The 19414-nt window shown below is 39.2% G+C and overlaps 1 protein-coding gene across 1 annotated transcript; it reads right to left on the reverse strand.

Annotated features, from left to right (window-relative positions):
• Positions 1 to 410: 410 nt before the first annotated feature.
• LOC119240072 (putative dimethylaniline monooxygenase [N-oxide-forming] 6) lies at positions 411 to 17800 on the reverse strand. The gene is made up of 8 exons (XM_037504432.2): positions 17628 to 17800; positions 12244 to 12432; positions 10778 to 10940; positions 9922 to 10064; positions 7695 to 7894; positions 4903 to 5258; positions 3008 to 3080; positions 411 to 753 (listed from the first exon to the last, which is right to left on the reverse strand). The coding sequence occupies exons 1-8, from the start codon at positions 17757 to 17759 to the stop codon at positions 411 to 413; spliced, it is 1599 nt and encodes a 532-aa protein (XP_037360329.1). The 5' UTR covers positions 17760 to 17800.
• Positions 17801 to 19414: the final 1614 nt, after the last annotated feature.

The following is a 19414-nucleotide window of genomic DNA, read 5'->3' on the forward strand; positions in this document are numbered from 1 at the left end:
ACAAAATCCTGCTGAAAGAAATTTAAAGAATAGCTAAAAAATGAGGAGAGACATGTCGTGAATTGGAATAGTCAACATTGTGGCGACGTCAATTCTCTCCATGAGAAAACATCCTTTAACAAGTTCATTAAACTTTGTTCAACCTGAAAATCTGTGCTCCCATTCATCCTTCCATCTTTCTATTTGGGGCATTTCCAAACTGGCCAATTTAGCATACAAAATGTCTCTTAGAGTATAAGTCAGCATTAGAAAGGGAGAGGCAGAGTATTTTCCATTTTATTTAGACTTTGAGTCAAATGAATCAGGATTCATTTGTACATCTGCAGGAAGGAAGCGAGGAGCAATACCCTGATAAAAACTTATCTCGTTAAACTTCTAGATTGAACTCTTAGACCCAAGGGACTTTCTTATTAATAAAATATAAGGAAAGCAGCCAGAAGAAGCATTGGGAATGAAAGGATTTTCAGCAAATTGTAAAAGGGTTGGGGCTTCTGAGATTTACTGACAGCTCTTGTCATGGTTGTCTTTATTGTTCTGTCCCATTGGGTCAGGATGGCATTTCTGGCCCCCTCCCATTTCCCTGGTCCCATTAGTCGAAACTGGTATGGACTGCAAGGACCAAAGTAGACCTCCAGGGCCAACTGGGGGTCAGTCAGGAAGAGCCATGGTATGTTAGGCTTGGCCCCTATGTAGGAACCCAGCTCATCCATGTATGAGATATAATCTGTCTGCAAAGTCTGGCTCTGGCCAAACCTGAGGAAAGAAAAGAACATATTGGAATGAGTTTCAAAGTTGCAAAAAAGCAGTACAGGAGTACAGTACAGTCCTCAAATAATGTGGTTTCATAGTAATGTTCATGAAGGAAAAAATCAATCCTGGCCTACATTGAAGGAAACCTATGGTATCTCTGGACCTGCTTTCATTATAGGTGGCTTTGCTTAAAGTCACAATTTCCAAGAACCTATTGAAGTTAAGAGAGGATATGCTATCATTTTCTTATTTTCTATCTCAAAAAATATTAAGTTGGTTACTTCAGTAATATGACCACTCCTCTTTTTTGCACATTATTGAATTTATCATTTACTCTTTGGTTGTCAATGAGTTCATTTTTTTCTCTCCTCCCTAATCCCTATTTATGTTTGATGTTATTTTGTTCCTTTGTCTCTGATGTTGTTGCTCTAGAGTCTCAAGTAAACTCTAGTTTATAACATGTGATTATTCTTTTTTTAAAAAGATTTATTTATACAAACAAGAATTTGGGGTGTAGGCCAGAGGTGCAGGGGGTGAGAGGATTCACCAGAGACAGAGTGGGGGAACGGAACAGGCAGATATACTGAAATGCACAGAGGGGTGCAGCAGGAGAAACAGGGGAGGTCTGCTTTGCCATGTGGGTTAGCTCCCTGGCTGGGGATTGAACTTGTGCTGCAGTGGCTGGTGATAGCTTGATAGTGCTGTGTCTTTAACTACTGTGCCACCAGGTAGGCCCCAACACATGATTATTCTTTATATAACATTGCTTAGCCTCTGTCCCAATGTCAGATTTGTATATCAATATGTTTAAAATTGGGTTTGTGTATGGTTTTACTATTGTTGCAATTCCTAATATAAATTGATTCATACTTTTAGTTGGAGTGTGGGCCCATTTGCTCTTAGGAACATTAAAGAACAGACTTATTGCTTATTTAAGCAATGTGATTGATGTTGAGATCTCCATTTTTCCTCTTCTTTATTCCTGTTAGCCTCCAATCTAAAGGCTAGTAAGTGGAGGGAGCTGCATGAGTTGTTAGCACATACAAGTGCCCACTTCACAGAGCTGACCTGTGAATGGAAGGAAGTACAGGGGAGGTTTTTTTGAGTCTCAAGAATCTATATCTTTTCTGCTCTAGACCCTTAACAAGTGATTACCTTGGAGTATTCAATGAATGATGTGCTAGAAGCTTAAGAAGAAGGAAATTTCCTATACAGTTGCTTATTCATCCACATGCAATCCATTATCTAATTATCCTTTCAACAGATTTTGAAAAATAAGTTGCAAAGGATTTAATTTCATTAAAGTAATTAACATGAAAAAAATTACATTTAAATATCTGATGTCTAGCCACTAAAATGACTTTCTACAAGTCCTATTATTATATAATTAAAAACATTTTTGGATGAATTAGAAGTAAATAATTTTTTAATAGAAAATACGAAAGCAGGTGAACTAATTTCAATTCTTCATTTGGTTTTCTTATCATAGCACTGCCACTTCTCAGTTTTCAGCTAGTTTACTTGCTACAGACATGTGACAGATGGGAAAAAAACTCTTGGGGACAGCATTGGAGGTGTTTCTCAACCTCAGCACCATGGACATTTTGAATGAGATAATTTTTTGTTTAGGTGCATTGTCTTCTATGTTGTAGGATATTTAATAGCATCCCCAGTTTCTTTTTTTTTTTTTTTTCCAATTTTTTAAAAAGATTTATTTATTTATTTATACAAGCACTGGGCAGAGTCAGAAGCGCAAGAGGGTGAGAGAATTCACCAGAACCAGAGTGGGGAACAGAACAGGCGGACTGACGAAATACACTGCTGAGGGGAGCAGTGGGCGCGACAAGAGAGGTCTGTGCGCCATGTGGGATCCTTGCCGGCAGCCAGGGATTGAACCGGTGCTGCAGAGACTGTGGGCAGCTTCACAGCCCAGCGCTCAACCGCTGCACTACCAGGGGAGGCCCCATCCCCAGTTTTTTTTCATTAGATCCAGTAGAAGTATTCTCCACTTACAATGACCAAAAATGTCTCCAGACTTTGCCAAATGTCCATGAAGGGCAAAATCACCCCCATCTGAGAACCTGAGCTTTAGTGTCATACATGAGAAATGTAAATGCGATAAATTTCCCATCTAATACTGTCTGATTATAGCAAATGCTCTAAAACTGTGAACTTTGACTACTGACATTATATTAGTGTGTTTCTATATGAAAGGCGAATGTCAGGATTTGTTTGACTAGCAAGCACCATCTCTTACCACTTGAGTTTCTTTCCCATTTTCTCATCAATGTCCTCTATCATTTCAGTTTTGCTTGGTAAGGTACATGAATCTGGAAAGGAAATGAGAGAAATGTTGAAAAAGACAAAGAAATCAGAAATGTACAATGACACATGCTGAAATTCAGTGTTTATGAACTGTATCCCTAAAAGATATTGTCCCTTTTGTATCAAGAGGAGCTATCTCTGGTATCTGTAGTGAAATAACAGTTCACAGAAACAAAGACCCAAGAAGTTAATGAACCCATTCTGGGAACAGCAAAGCTGTGCATCAACATAGTGATAGTGGAGAAGTCTGGAGCTTCAAACTGCACAACCTCATATTCTGTCACTCTATGGAAGGCCTAATCCTCATCATGCCTTAGGTATGCCTCATTCATATAATAGCTTAACAATTTCTTTATATTTCTTAGCTGTATTCTCTTATTAAGGATTCTCTTACAACCTACTTTAATTGTTCATTCTAAGGTATATGACAATTAAAATAGGCCCATGTAAGGAAGCTAGGGTTTTCAAGCATCAATCTGCATCCAGGGAGGATATTTTAAAGGGCACCAGAACATTTTTAGCGTTATTTTGGAAAACTTGCTGCATCAATGGAGGAATCATCTGGTTGCTGCCTGATTTGCCTAGTAACAACAATGGCAGGAGTAACTCATTTGCCCCAGTAACAGTGGCAGGAGTTGTTGTAACATCACTAGTGCATGAACACATCGACGTTACTACTAGCATCTTACCTCAACCCACTAATACCCTGGGGTCAGATGTTTGCCTAGAAAGTAAGGGAACAGAATGTTGGTCTGTTTTGTTATGTTGTGTCCCAAGTGCCAAGACAGAGCCTGACACATAATAGGTACTTACTAAATACTTGCTGAATCAAATATCTGACACCCTTCTTTCAAGTAAATTTCATGGGTTTATGAATTTTATCCAATGTCACTTTATAACCTTTAGGTACTTGTCATGGTGTGCCTTCAAGAGAAAAAGACACTAGGTATATTTTTGCCTGGGATCACTCTTATAAAGGATTTCATTACAGGCTCCTTCTTGGTACATTTGAAATAGAAGCCTATCTATTCTAAACATTTTTAGAAAGCACACTCTATAATTGTAGCATTTTCTTCATTACCTATAATCTAAGGTTTCATGAACAATGTATTAGTAAACGCATTGGCCAATAATGCAATTCCTTGAATAAAATGATGTTTTAAAATAATGATTGAAGTGAATTAAATATTATTTGAGACATTGTTCTCATAGTAATCCTCATATTCTTGATTTCTGCACGTAAGCATACTTGTAGCCCCTGGAGACCATGGGGTCTAGAGTAGAGGAAAGGGGAGTAGACTGTTGGTAGAATAAAAGTGGCCTGACATTGGTATTCTGACATGTTGATACCAATGAGGTCTCTAGCATGCCCTCAAACACATTAGGGTTTCCAATATACCTTTCACAATATACCTTGAAGTTGCAGTAACACACTGCTGTCCTTCTCTTTGTTAAAGCTTTGCAAAGTCTGCCCATTTCCTCAATAAGAATTCTAAGTTCTTTGAGACAGATTATGAGGCTCTCTATGTTGTCCCTTTTTCCAGGTCTTGCCATCCCTGCCCCCCTGTTTTGTTTTGTTTCCCTTACACCAAAATATTTTTGGTTTCTTGTACACCTTTATCTTTTTTCTTACGCTGCCAACTCCCCTCACCAGAAAATCCTAAAGCTTCCCCTACTGTGGCATTCCCCACCTTGTTTTAAGTTCCATGACATCAAAAGCATGTTTGTTTTGTTCCCTTAAACCTCTGGTACCTAGCACAGTGCTTGCAACAATGTTCAATAAGTGATTGTTGATTAAATAAATGAAAAAAAGATTGGCCCACCTACTTGCAAACACTTTAGCAGCCCAGCGGGCCTGCATGTCAGTTGTGGGAATGGTAGCCCCAAGGGACTGGACTAGGCCAATCACTGCCATGGTTGGCTTCTCCAGCAGAGGAGGGAAGATGCCTTTAAACAAGGTGACCTCATTGTTTCTGCTTTTGATGATGGAGTCATCAAGGAAGGGGTAGGCATAACCATAGCCTGTTGCAAAAATGACACAATCAATGGCATCAAACACAGTCCCATCCTCAAACACAGCTGAGGTTGCTGTGAATTCCTTCACATTAGGCTTGATGAACACCTTGCCGCACAGGATCCGGGATGGAAGTTCATCATTGAACACAGGCTCCTTGCGCAGAGGACTGTGAAGCATAAGACAAGAAAACAAAGAGACTAGAAGCAAGGCACAAAGGTCCTTTCTGCAAAGTACTTCCTTTCCAAGAAATATTTATGGAATAGTCCCTAGCACTAAAGCCAAATTTGAATAGTTAAACATCAGCATGAGGACCATGAAGTCTCTTCTTTGGAGCCCTATCTTGCTAGGGCCTGTGACAATCCTTAGGAATTTCTGCCTGAGTTGCCTTTTGGCCCCATGGTATTCGAAGATTCTCTTATGGGTATGTAGACTGTTTAGAAATTCACCAACTTGACAAGAATAAAACTAATGAAATGATTTAGAGTGTTGTCTCTGGAGTCAGACAATCCAAGTACAATATAGTTCCATCTCTTAGTAGCAGCTGCTTTTCTGTGTTGGTTTCCTTATGTGTAAAATGGGGGCAATGATAGGCTTTGTGAGAGTTAAGTGAGCAATGATCCATAAAGCACTTAAAACAATATCTGGCAAATGCAAACATCATTATTATCTGTGACCTATTATAATTGAAATTCTCATCTTACATGAAGAACTCTGTTTTACTGTTGTGGGATGTTTTATTTCCATGTTTGCTTTCCTTTCATCAACTGTGGTCACAGAAGAGTGTGTAACAACTTTGATACTGCCCATCAGTTGCTGAAATTCTAGGAATGAATTTTTTTTGGATGACATTCTTCATTTTGATGTAAGTTTCCTTTGGGGATTCTGGAATTTCCTCCAACTATTCAAATACTAAATAACTATAAATCTTAGAATTATCTATGTTTCTATACTGTTCATCACCAATCTCTATAATTCTGCAACCTCTTCTTTTACCTTATAAGGTGGCAGAAAGTAGGTCCCATTGAATCTTTTTTCTCCTTGCCTCACTCACTCCCCCCAAGGGAAAAGTGAGAGAGTGTCAACATCTTACAGTAATTGGAATCCTTTCTTTTCTGGGAGGGAGTTTAATTTTTAGAATGAATAGAATTCCAAAACTATGTTTTAATGGTCTAAAGGCAAAGCCAAAATATAGCTTGAAATTACTCTTAGAAGACAAAAAATCTTAAGCAGCTCAGGGTTTGGAAATGCTACATTAAAACTATTTTTAAAATATTAAACATAATTTTAAATGCATGGTATTAACATTTTTATCTTTAAGATTATAGCCATGTGGGGCCTCCCCGGTGGCGCAGAGGTTGAGCGCTGGGTTGCAAACCTGCCCGGAGCCTCTGTGGCACCGGTTCGATCCCCGGCTGCTCCCCAGACACTGGAGGAGGGTCCCACATGGCACGCAGACCTCTCCTGCGGCCCGCTGCTCCCCTCAGCAGTGTACTTCGGTCCTTCTGCCTGCTCTGCTCCCCGCTCTGGCTCTGGTGAATTCTCTCACCCTCCCGCGCTTCTGACTGTGCCCAGTGCATGTATAAACAAAACAAACAAACAAACAAACAAACAAATAAATAAATAAACATGCCTCTATAAAATTAAAAAAAAAAAAAAAGATTATAGTCATGGGCCAGGCTAATTAAAGTAAGTGTGGTGTGAGGGTTTGGTTTTCAAACCTGGTATTTGTTATTCCAATTATGTTTCCTCTTATTTTTTCTTAACCTGTTTCTTGAAAAATGAAGCATTTTTGCTTGCATAGACCAAAGGTTGAAATTTCTTAGTGAATCCTTTATTATCCACTTAAATTTTCTTTTTTTTTCTACTGATATAATTATTTTTCTTACCCAGAATGCCTTTCTGATTAATAGGTACTAAATTTTGTCTCTATAGAGTAGTACATAAAAAAGTCTTATTAATTTTATAGGCTATATCAATTTTGTGACTCTTCATTGCCCAACATGTTCTCTGTCTCCTGAATGTTCTGCAAAAAAATTAAACCTCAGTGGAGGAGAAAATGTGCATATTTGTCTGAGCCTTCCTATTAACACTACTTTGTTAATTGTTCCCTGGAGGTCTCTTAGAAAATCTGAGGCTAATAAGAACCAATATTAATATGGTTTTATAGTTTAAAAAGTAAGTCTTATATCGTTTTTTATCTTACTGAACACCACAACAGTCTTGAGGAGTAGGTATTATTATTACCATCCTCATTTACCCATTAGTATGGAGAAGAGATTCCTCAAAGAAAAATTTATGAGCTGGCTCAACACTCAAAATTCTATTCTACAGCCTGTAGTTACCATGAATGAATCCTAGTGTCAGGGTGCTCTGCCTTCCTGCTCCATTGCCCTTTTGTGTTCTTCTATGCTCCTTTCCCATTTGACTAATTGTAACAAAGTTTTTACCCCATGCCTTGTCTCAGAGTATGTTGTATTCTATATGCATTCCTTTAACCCCACCAGCCTCAGTGGGACAATTAAATGTAGATCTAGAGAGAAAGAATTCAACTTAAGCCAGTGTCCACCTACTTTGAATGATAGACTATAGATTATAGTAGTACCCATTTAGAGGCATCAGGCCATAGTTTTCATGCTTAAACCATGTGTTCATCTTCTTGACATATAACCAGTCAGAGACAAACGAAGGAAGGGCAGTCCGCAGAAAGGTTGCAAAGCGGGTAACATACACCATATCCCAAGGATAGCCATCATCCCAAACCCGGCTCATGACCCAGGAACCACTTCTGGTGCTGATAATGACCTGGTGGAGAAAGGCAACATGGATGACAAGATCACTCTGGAAGAAATAAGCAAATATGATGCAATTCTATGGACATCTCCATTTATTTCCTTCAATATCCCTATAATTTTTAAAGAGGTGAATCAGAGGAATAGTTCATGATTGAAACTATAATAGAGGCAGAACTACTTTCTCTTTCCATCCCAGAGAGCTAGAGCATTATTGTTGCAAGAATGAGAATCTGAAGTCTTGAACGAGAAGACTCTAGTTAAGTGGCTGGCTTACTCTTCACGGACTCATAGGTTAAGATGGTAGGTCTGGTAGAGACCAATTAACCCTGTGAGCCTCAGTGGTAATGCATGGTGGTGGTTGCTGGGTTGGGTAAGAGAAATGTAGTGAAATCTCTAGCTGAAATTAAGTGGAAGAGATGCTAAGGATTTAGTTCTGTTCTCTGTCCGTGGTTTCCTTTATTCAGTCCTTCTTATATACCTACTCAGTACCTCTGCTGGGCACATGAAACCATGGCAGCTGCCTCTACCCTGAGACAAGCTCAGTTGTTTGTCTATTTTACCACCTTTGCGATAATCCAAGGGAACTTTAATTTTAAAGAATAGTTAAACTTTATTTATATCCACTTAAGAATTCATGTACTGAACACTTATTTCCTTGAAAATATGTTAAGTTTCTTTAGGGTTTACTGGTTATGTATTACTCAGCTTGGAGTCCTCTGGTAGCCTTCCTCGACATCATCCAGTCCAAGTCACATTCTCTTTTGACAGTGCTGTCACTGTCACACCAATGTCACTGCAGTCTCATCACTTCTTTTTGATAATGGCTGTGTACCTGCCAGCCCACTGCTACCCAATGACTATTGATTGAAATTAGGAAATGGTATGATTTATTTCTGGACATACTAATAAAAGATCAAAAGCTTCCAATATTTGCTGAGCATCAGCTGTTGAATGGATAAACGATAATAAGAACCAAATCTTGTGTGATTTTTAGAACTTTGGAGTGGTAAGCATAGTGCCCTTTGAATGGTAGATAAGAAATACTGTTAAATCATCCCTTATACTGGTTGGAATGTAAATCAGTACAATAATTACAGAAAACAGCATGGAAGTTCCTCAAAAATTAAGAATAGAAATAACATATGAGCCAGATAAATACATGACTGGGTATTTATCCAAAAAGCACATACACTAATTCAAAGAGATACATGCACTCCCATGTTCATTACAGCACTATTCACAATAGGCAAGAGTTGGAAATAAACTAAGTGTCCATTGATGGATGAATGGATTAAGATGTGTGCATATTCACAATGGAATACTATTTAGCTATAAAAAAGATGAAACACTGTCCTTTGCAAGAACAGGGATGGACTTAGAGAGTATTATACTCTGTGAATTAAGATGGGGAAAGATAAACACTGTATGATATCATTCATATGCGGAAGATAAATTAACAAAACAAATGAATAGAACAGAAGCAAACTCTTAGACTCCAAGAGAAAAATGGTGGTTACAAGAAGGGAAGGGGAAGGAGGATGTGTAAGCTGGGTACAATGGGTCAATAGTGTGGTTTGGATGGAGAGTATGCTTTTGGTGATAAGCATAATGTATTATATACAGATGTTGATATATATATCTGTGTAACCTGAAACTTAGATAAAGTTATAAACCAATGTTATTTCAATTTTTTAAAAAGGAATATATTGTTAAATCAATATATGTAGAACCTGACTAGCAACTAGTTTGCCTGGAGGAGATCAGGGCTTAAAGTTGAAACAAAAAAATCATGTTTGGCTATATACACACACACACTTTCCTCTGATCCCAGCAGAATGCACTTCCTGACCAACATAGGCTATAGTACCTTGCTTTATTGGGAGAATGTCTCAAGTCATCCTTGATGTACTGGGCATATACAACAGGTGCATCTCTTGTGGAGGGACATGGTAAACACCATTCTCAGTGCCTGAGAAGTTGCTTTAGCAGCACAACTGTACCCTAGGTTTGTTTCTCAAGGTATTTTAGATCATGTACCTGTGCAGCCAGACGGCTGAGTTCAACAGCGATGTCAGACCCTGAGTTCCCCAAGCCAACCACGAGGATTCTCTTCCCCTTGAAGTCTTCTGGGCCTTTATAGTCCCGGCTGTGGAAGTAGTGACCTTGAAACTTGTCTAGGCCTAAATGGAACATGGGGAGTGACTTGAGCTGATTTGCAAGAGAAATGATGAAAACTCACATTTTAAAAAATTTTCTTAGTCTCAATTTTTCAAAAACACTTCCCTAATTGAAATGTTTTTATTCTTTTAGTGTTTTTTGACACTAAGCTCCCAAATAATTACTTTTGGTGCCTGAAAATAACTCAAGGTATAGACATATGTGTTTTAATAGTAATAATGATAAAAATAGTATAACTGCTGAGTTCTTACTGTGGGGTAGGCTGAAAGTTTTACATGTTTTAGCCATTTAGTTCTCTGACTGGTAGGTACTAATATCTCTATTTGGAAAGGAAAGGAAATTGAGAAAAAGCAGTTAAGTTATTCTCTAAAATCATATGGTAAGAAATTAGTAGAATAGAATTTGAACTCAGGTGTTCTAAGTCTATACTCAAAACCCCCAAATATTCAGCTTCTTAACATTAATGGTTTTAGTCTTCTATTCTTCCTGAATCTCTACTCTTCAAGATCTTCATTGGATCTTCACTTGCAGGTCCTTGATTCTTTTAGTATAAAGGTTTGGGAGGTCAATTATTACTATATGTCATATTAATCAGACTTAAAATTTTTGTTTAGGAAACTTAAGAAAAAATGTGTACAAGCTATGGAAAGATCTATTTCAACCCTGGATGTGTGCATGTAAGCGCCTGAGATTATTATATATTTTCCAAACTTACCAGGAAAGGAATCGGTTGGCAGATTGGGGTATACATGGTGTCCTGAACAAATCATGACAGCATCAAAAATAGAGGATTCCTGTTTTCCATCCTTTTCTGAAACAACTTCCCATTGGCCAGTGACTGGAAAACTTGGGCATTTCTTTACACTAGAAACAAGGGTCTTAAAGAAAACCAGAGAGAAGTTCTTGCTAGCTATAATGCATTTTTTTTCTAGTAGTGTTTCTAGCGAGGAAATAATGGTTGTGAGATTTCCTAGTCATTGAGAAATATTTGGGAGATATTAAAGTAGACATCACAGTGAACCTTCAGTGACTATTCCAATATTGAACGAAAAATGACTCACCAGGATTACATTTACTCTTAAATATCTAATTAGTAGGCCTGGGGTAAATAACGCTGAGTAGTCCTGTGAAAGATGCTATGTCATTTGCTTACTGCCACCCTCTACTGACAATTGTGGATTTTTCCTTCGCTGACTTCAGTGACAACTCAATAAATATGGGATAGTCTCAGGATTCAACTTTAGTCTCTCCGTTTCTCTATATAGACTATCTCCCTTGGAAATACTAACCACTTCCATAATGTGAATATTATGTAAATATATGTAAAATCACATAAATAATTTCAATTTTTATTTTGCTGATTATTTTTCTTATTGGCTATATATGCAGTGCATTTAACAGTAATAAGTTGAGGTTAAGGTTTCCAAACAAATACAAGGCACTACTGATTTAACAGAAACACTGTCTCTGTGCCATAATTCTTTTTTTTTTTTTTAAAGATTTATTTATTTATTTATTTATACAAGGACCGGGGTACAGGCCAGATGCACGGGAGGGTGAGAGGATTCACCAGAGACAGAGAGGGGAACAGAACAGGCAGACTGACGAAATACACTGCTGAGGGGAGTAGCGGGCGAGACAGGAGAGGTCTGCCACGCCATGTGGGACCCTTGCCAGCCAGCCGGGATCGAACCGGGGCTGCAGAGGCTGCGGAGGCTGCGGACAGCTTCACAGCACTGAGCTCAACTTCCTGCGCCATAATTCTTAAGACTCCTAGTCTAAAGGAATGCAGTGGGTAAAAGATGAAGGCAATGATTTATCAACTGTTGATTAGAATTGTTTCCTTCAAAATGTGGCATTTTAGTAAACCAACAACTCATTAAAATCAAACCCACAGAAATCTTAATATGAACTAGAGAGTTTGGGATTGTCTCTAAAATAGGAGAGCATGAGAATACAGCTGCATCCAACATTACAAGACTATTGAAAAATCTCTCAGAGACTAATGGAAAACACCTTCGGAGCGGAAAACCATGCACGGATTCTTTATAATCTGAATCAACATCTGATAGGTGAGGTATCTAAATATTTAGCTCTGATTTCTAATGGAACACTGTAACCTTGCTTTACCTCTAACCCATAAATATATTGGTACCAACAGCACCATCATGAGGCCCTTACCTCAAACTGTATGTATCTTAAAAGATTCTTCTTTTGAGCAAATGTCTTTATGTATTCCTGGAGCTTGCTGTGGTGCATGTAGTTGGGGTAGTCATCAGGATAAGGGAAGTCTGGAAAGCACATCATCTCCTTGGAAGAGTTGGTGAATACAGACTGGTAAATGCTGGCTCTACCTTCTTCGGCTTGGTCCTAGGAAGAATAACAAAACTTAAAAAGGAATCTAGGGATGGTATTTTTCTTATCGTTTCCCGTGAGACCTGGAAAGGAAAGCCTTGTGCAGCAGCTGGCCCGTCCTCTTACTTTATTTAAAAAAAAAAATTTTTTTAAGATTTATTTATTTATACAAGAACCTTGGTACAGGCCAGATGCATGGGAGGGTGAGAGGATTCACCAGAGACAGAGTGGGGAACAGAACAGGCAGACTGATGAAATACACTGCTGAGGGGAGCAGCGGGTGAGACAGGAGAGGTCTGCCGCGCCATGTGGGACCCTCGCTGGCTGACTGGGATCGAACCGGCGCTGCAGAGGCTGCAGAGAGCTTCACAGCGCTGCGCTCAACCGCCTGCGCCACCAGGGGAGGCCCAGCCCTCTTACTTTAAATACTAATTTAGCTCTGTGTTTACAGTCCTGTAGAATTTTCTTTCTTTATCCAATCATAGCAATGGTTCTGATCCCATAACCATGTTTAAAAAAAAAAAAAAAAACACACAAACACAAGAGACTGAAGGAGTCTTTTACCTTAAATACAGTAAGTCCTCGCTTAACATCCTCGATAAATTCTTATAAACGGAGACTTAAAGCAAAACACATTTAACAAAACCTGTTTGACTGTAGGCTAATTGATTAAAAACAGGAGTTAAATTCTTACAGCATATTTTTGGCCAGAAAAACCTCACCAAACTTCTAAATAAAGACCCACAACACATCTAGTATTCATTAATCATTTGCATTCACTTATTCATTCATTTTCCAAGCCACTTATTCCAGTTCAGCAGCTTAGGACACAAGGCAGAATCCACCCCTGAAAAGAACACCTTTCTACCTGAGGACTCACACATCCTCATACTTGTACCAACTGGGACAATTGAGACTTGCCAGTGAGCCTCACTTGCATGCCTTTGGAATGTGGCAGGATACTGGAGTCCCTAAAGGAAATCCATGCCACGTAAGAAGAATGTGCAAACTCAGACAGGGGCCCCTGGCAGGAATCTTTATAATGACACAATGTTGAAGGAAAAGATGCTGATTATTTAAATGGTATATTTATTATGCTGTTTATACGGAGTTCAGAGGGCTCTTCCCCAGCAAAAGAACCCTCTACTGAAGTGGTTTTTCAACTTTGGCATCTTCAAAATCACCTGAAGTGCCCCTCACACTATAGATTCCTGAGCCCCACATCCAGAAAATCCAACCCAGTGTGTTTGGGGTGAGGACTGAGAATTGGCATTTCCAACAAGTACCACATGAGGCTGATGATGCTGGCCCAGGGACCACACTTTAAGATCCACCACTTTATTTTTGTAAATGAATTATGTGCTTGAGGTGTTCCTTGACTCCCAGCTAGTGGTATTCACTCCTCGCCAGAGAAACACAGGAAACCAGAAGTCTCGGCACATCATTGTCAAGGCATTGTGTCACTGAAAAGAGGCTTCTTTTTGAGAAAGGGTTGGAGGCTAAATTAAAAATAAACATTTCCTCCTTGTTGCAAGGACAGGATAAAAGTTCACACAATGTGCTGCCTTGGAAGCACATTTAAAAGCTGGCAACCTCTGCTCTCCCAAATCCTGAAGAAAAGCTGGAGAAATGAAGGAAAAGGATGGAATGTCATGTAGCTGCTGGATTCAGGACATTTATCTCCCTGCAGCCCCAGCTGACCTTTCGAAGATGAGACAGAGACTGTGGAACCCTCAAGAGAGTTGCATCTCTGGGGGGCAGGAGGGGGAGCTGCCTGAGGCTTTAGTATTGAAAACAAAGCTTCTATTCATTGCTGCTTCTTCAAAATAACTAAGCTCAGGATTGTAACTTTTGAAGCCTCACTTTGAAATTTCTCTTAGGGTCAGAAAAAGAAAGAGTGATGGCTCACCCTTGATAGGTTGTTCAGGTTTGAATCTCTTTCATTCACCCCTAGTGATTTCCTTTCTTGATGGTTGTGAATAGAGTCAGGAAGGAGAGTCAGCTGCTCATTGAAGGGAGGGAGGCGGGAGCTGCCGGTTGGAAACTGGTTAAAAAATGTAAGACTGCTCTGGGAAACAGAGGTGATAAGACCTTGGATTACTTCCACGTTAATGAATCTCTGTTCATTTGCCCCTTAACCTTGGCCAATCATATCATGAGCAGTGAAGAGTATGTGCCCTACAGCTCCTTGGAAAGTTCACCAAAAGGCTGTTCTCAAACAAAGGAAAACAGATGTATTATGTAACAATAAACAATTGCTCCAGAGAGCTCGAATTTTCATTATTTCAATATGTGGGGGTTGTGTGAGCAGGGAAGGAGGAAATTAAGCTCAGATTCTGCCTCTGGCTGAGAAACTTGCCTGAGACCCAGAGATCCAAGAGTCTGTGGGCATAGAATCACCGTCTGTCTTGGGTTTAACTGTGTCCATCTCTTATCTTTCTGACTAGAACATAAGCAACTTGAGGGCAAGTTCAGAGGCTAATTCAACAATGTTGGGAATGCATTTTAGCAGTGAGTCTTGATCTTCTTTCATATTCCATCTCTCTTTGCCAGTCCCATTTCTGGTTCTCCAAATACCCTCAAGGTCCAGCTTAAAAGCTATCTCCTTCTCATGCATTTCCTTTGCCTTTCCTTTTGCCAGTTGGATGTTACCTCTGCTTCCACCAAGGTCTGATTATCTTTACTGCTAATCACATATTCCATAATAATATAGTTATTCTAATACTTGTCTTTTCCCTGCTTTTAAAATGCTGGCTGCTTGCTGGACCTTCCTATCTACAGTTATAGCTAACATAGTACCCTACATGTAATGTGCTCAAATATGTATGTATTGACTGAATAAATGAATGAGTGAATGGAACAAAGGCCCAGAAAGTTCTGTTTCCACATTTTCCCCTTTTGCAATAAAACTAATACTGTGCTGTTGTACAATGCTTGATGAGTAGTCTTATTACAGCCAGCATTGAGATCTTTTGAGGACATGTGCTGCTATATTGTCATATATGAAGCTTAAAACCTGCTTACATTTAGCCTGTTAGGGATTGAAGCCCATTTGGTTTTCATATTGTAGGAAAAGCACGCAGTAAAAAGTTCAGAATTATCAGGTTTCTCTCTTCTGGAATACCTTCTGCCTAACAGGACTTGCAAGATGAAAGCTTATGTAACACATTTTTCAAAGATCTCTCCCTGACCAACGTTGTATGAAGCATGTTTTCTTAGACAAGTAAGACGGTGGAGTGGTCTAAAGTTTGGAACATTTATATGTGTTTACATCCCCACACGGACTTTGACTATAATTCAGCTAACACACAGTGAGCTTATGGAGAAGAGGACATTGCTCTTGTGATAACCCAGTCTGACTGCATTGGTCTGTTTAATTCTCTTTCCTTATATGAACTTGCTGAACTGGCTACACTGGTTAACTTACAGATCTCTGTATCTGCCACATCCATTGCCTTCTCTGTTGCTTTCTTAGTGCCCCCTGCCTAGAAATCTCTCCTACCTGGTACTGGCACACTGCTGGCAACTGCAGGCTATGTCACGTAGTGACTCTACCTTCCTTCTTTGAGGATATCCTCATGTCTCAGCTGAGTGCCTTGCTGCAGGAAGTTTCACTTCACCTGGCTAAGATATCAGCAGTCCATCCTCTTCTATATATCAGAAATTGTTTTTTAAGTTGACATTCACTGACGACTATCTTGCTCTGTAATCTCTGAGATTTGAAGGGTCAGATATGTTCTGATATTTGGAGATTTTTGGATTTTTCTCAATAACTTGCTGAGTGAGATCTGGGCTGGTACCCTATAGCCAAATGTTATAAAATTTTGCAGTGAAATGCAAAGTGAGATGGAGAAAGACTGTACATATAAGAGCCTCATGTCAATTCAGCTCACATTTTCTGACCATATGGCTTCAGGACAGATTTTGCTATGAAGTGACTTTTTGCCTATTTTTTGTCAAAGGATCTTGGTCCTCTGTTTTGTCTTGCTTCATCAAATGAAGTAGAAGGCATTTATGGAGAGTGGTTGTCATATATTTTTCATTCCAATAACTAGTGCAAAGTTTTGCCAAAATAGGTACCCAACCAGCTTTTAGTACAGCTAATGAGATAATAAAGAACCAATTCACGATTTAGCTAAGATGGTCAAGCTCCCTGAACAAATGTAAATAAGGAAAATTGATTTCTTAATAAAAAACAACAAAACCTCTTGTTTATTGCCTCATGGAAAATAGAGATTATTTTGTATCTCCTGCACTACTTATTGGGTTATATAAGCTAAATATTTTTTAAACCAAATCTCTCTAGATGATAGAAATGTGTTGTAAGTTAACACTGCCATACTTCATTGAAGCAAACTCTTGATTCAGGCTGAGTGGTAACTAAGACCAGGACAGATTATGATTATAAGATGAATGATTGGGATATAATGCCTTCAACCCAAATGTCATCATCTACATCTGACCACCATGGCTGGAAAATTTGGTAGAGAAAGGCAAGAAATTCCCCAAACCTGACATTTGAAATTTTAAAATTGTGTTTGTAGTGAATATTTCCTGATTATTTATCTCTCAAACAATGAATATGAATGGAAAAGAGAATAATTTTTCTCCCTGGATTTGGGGCTGCCAGGACATTCAATAATCCCACACAACATACATAGTCCTCATTTATAATCACTTCTAATATCTGTTCAATCAATATGAGTAAATTATAGAATCATGCCTGTTAGAATTGGACTTAATTTCCAACCCCTCCCTTTGACAAATGAGCACTGGGGGTGGGGAAGTCTAGAAAGAAAAATATGACTTGTCTAAAATTCTGGCTGCCCAAACCTGAGTTGAGACTAGATTTTAGGACTTCTGACCCCAGTCTAGGCTTTTCTTTCCTGCCCATGCTCGCAGGATTTAAGAATAATACGTATATGGGGAGGCAATGGGTGCAGGTTTTCACTAATTACAGATGTTTGTACTCTTTGTAGCCCGGAGAGCTATTATTGCCTATCATCAGATGACAGGGTGTAATGAGTTGGCGATGTCCTTTTCGGGACAAACCCTTCAGGTGTAAATAGTTTTGAGTGATTGGACATTAGTGTGACAGAGGAAGGACGATTTTACTTTCCAGTTTTTGACCTAACTCCTACATCTGAATGAGGACTGATCAGCTTTGATATGCTGTGGAACTTATCACCTTTCAGTTGTGTCTCACTCACCGAGAATTTCCACAGGCCTCCAACATCATTGCTCCTTTCAAAGCAGGTGGGCTCCAGCCCCTCATCCAGACAGCTCCTGATGGAGGCCAAGCCACTGACGCCAGCCCCGACGATGGCCACTCTTTTCCCCATGGTTGCCTGCAGGAGAATCTGGAAAGAACGTCTTCAGAAGAGTTCCCTGAATACTTAAGATTTTCAGTAGAAATAACTAGCTGAGGTGTATGTATCAGGATCTTCACCTTAACACAAAAAGACATAGGCACACATTAATAGCTATGCTCGTTATTTCTATCACTTCTGTTAAAGTAAGTTGCTAAATCTGGTTTCCTCTGATTATGCTATTATTCTAGATGCCAAAAGTAGCAGTAATAAATCTAGAGTGGGAAGCACCTTGAAGATCATCAACCCAGTGCTCTCTATCACAAATGAGGCTATCATCACTCCAGGATTAGAGATTGCTTCTTCAAGGTCTCAGCTAGCTAGAAACAGTGTCAGCACTAGAACTCAAGTCTTCTACAGAAACCCACTGTATGAAATCACCCCCACTCACTTTAAATATTTGGCTCTAAGGGTCTTACTCTTAGTCAACCACTTTCCTTTTCCCAAGGAACCAGCAGTTCTCCAATTGTAGAGGAGAATGGCTTTTATCAGTGTCTTTGATATAAAAATTAGGGAAAGGGGAGGAGTTATAATTCTTAAAGTAAAAATACCTTTTTTCTTGCATTTTTCATGTTGTAGAACCCTGGTGAAACCTGGAACAGAAGGACTGAGTGTGGTGAGGATAAGAGGGGTTGGGGGGAACAGAAGGAGAAAAGGAGCAGTGAGGGGTAAGAATGGGGTCATTGGTCCTGGTTTCAAAAAACTGATATGGTCATTGGAGCTGTAAGGTGAAACCCCTGGGAGATTAAAGGAACAATGGTTCTTTTACTTATTTTTGCTTTGAAACTATAGAATATATAAACAAAAGCTATGCACCTGGACCACAGTGAAAGGTTTTGTTGTGCCAATAGTGAATGAAAAAAAGCTCAATTTTCTAAAACTTAGCAGGCCCTGATTTGAGTAGCTGATAAATTTGGAGGTGATGAGTTTGTAGAACTAGCAAACTCAAAGGACAGAATGTGAAGACACTGATACTTGTCTCTGGCTCCCTCCCAGTTCTATACCCACCTTTCCTGCTTCTAGATACCTCCTTCTGCCTCTTTCTTCCCCTCCCTGAGTGTCTACCAAATGTCATGCACTATAATAATCACTGAGAAGACAGTGGTTTCCTTTGATGCATAGAATCTAATGCATCAAGAGAAATGACCAGTGTCACAATGGAAATATGGTTCAGTGTAGTGACAGCATACAAGCAGAAACCTTTGAGTCTCTCTGGAGAAGTATGAGTGACTTCAAATGGAAATGAGAAGAGACATAAGTCTCCAAGGAAGATTGATACTTGCCAGGTAGACAGTGAACAAGAAACACCAATTAGGCAGAGAGAAAAATATCTTCACTTACAGAGAAAAGATAACATGATAGAGCCAGCTATGCTTAGTTCAGTGTTGTTGAATCATAAGATGATAGAAATAACAGAAGATGAATTAGACATACAGGACACAGATTATAAAGGATATTGAAGTGCCACACTCAAGAACTTGGGTACCATTCTCTAGGTTATGGTGCTCCATAACCTCCATTTTGAACCAGGAACCTACAAGATCAGAAAAGATTCACATGGAAGCTTAGCATGAACAGTGACTCCAATTGGGGATACCAAATCCCTGGAGGTTATTTCAGTTGTCTAT

Source organism: Talpa occidentalis, unplaced genomic scaffold (genome assembly GCF_014898055.3).
Source record: "Talpa occidentalis isolate TD23 unplaced genomic scaffold, MPIMG_talOcc4v2.1 talOcc4.12, whole genome shotgun sequence".
NCBI lineage: Eukaryota > Metazoa > Chordata > Mammalia > Eulipotyphla > Talpidae > Talpa > Talpa occidentalis.

Bases quoted from the DNA above. Each gene is read 5' to 3' on its own strand.
- LOC119240072 (XM_037504432.2), bottom strand. From the start codon at position 17,759: ATGGGGAAAAGAGTGGCCATCGTCGGGGCTGGCGTCAGTGGCTTGGCC. The intron at 10,065-10,777 runs GTAAGTTTGGAA...TGTTCCATTTAG, and splicing joins GCCAACCGATTCCTTTCCTG to GCCTAGACAAGTTTCAAGGT. The intron at 5,259-7,694 runs GTACTACTATAA...TATGCTTCACAG, and splicing joins GGCCTGATGCCTCTAAATGG to TCCTCTGCGCAAGGAGCCTG.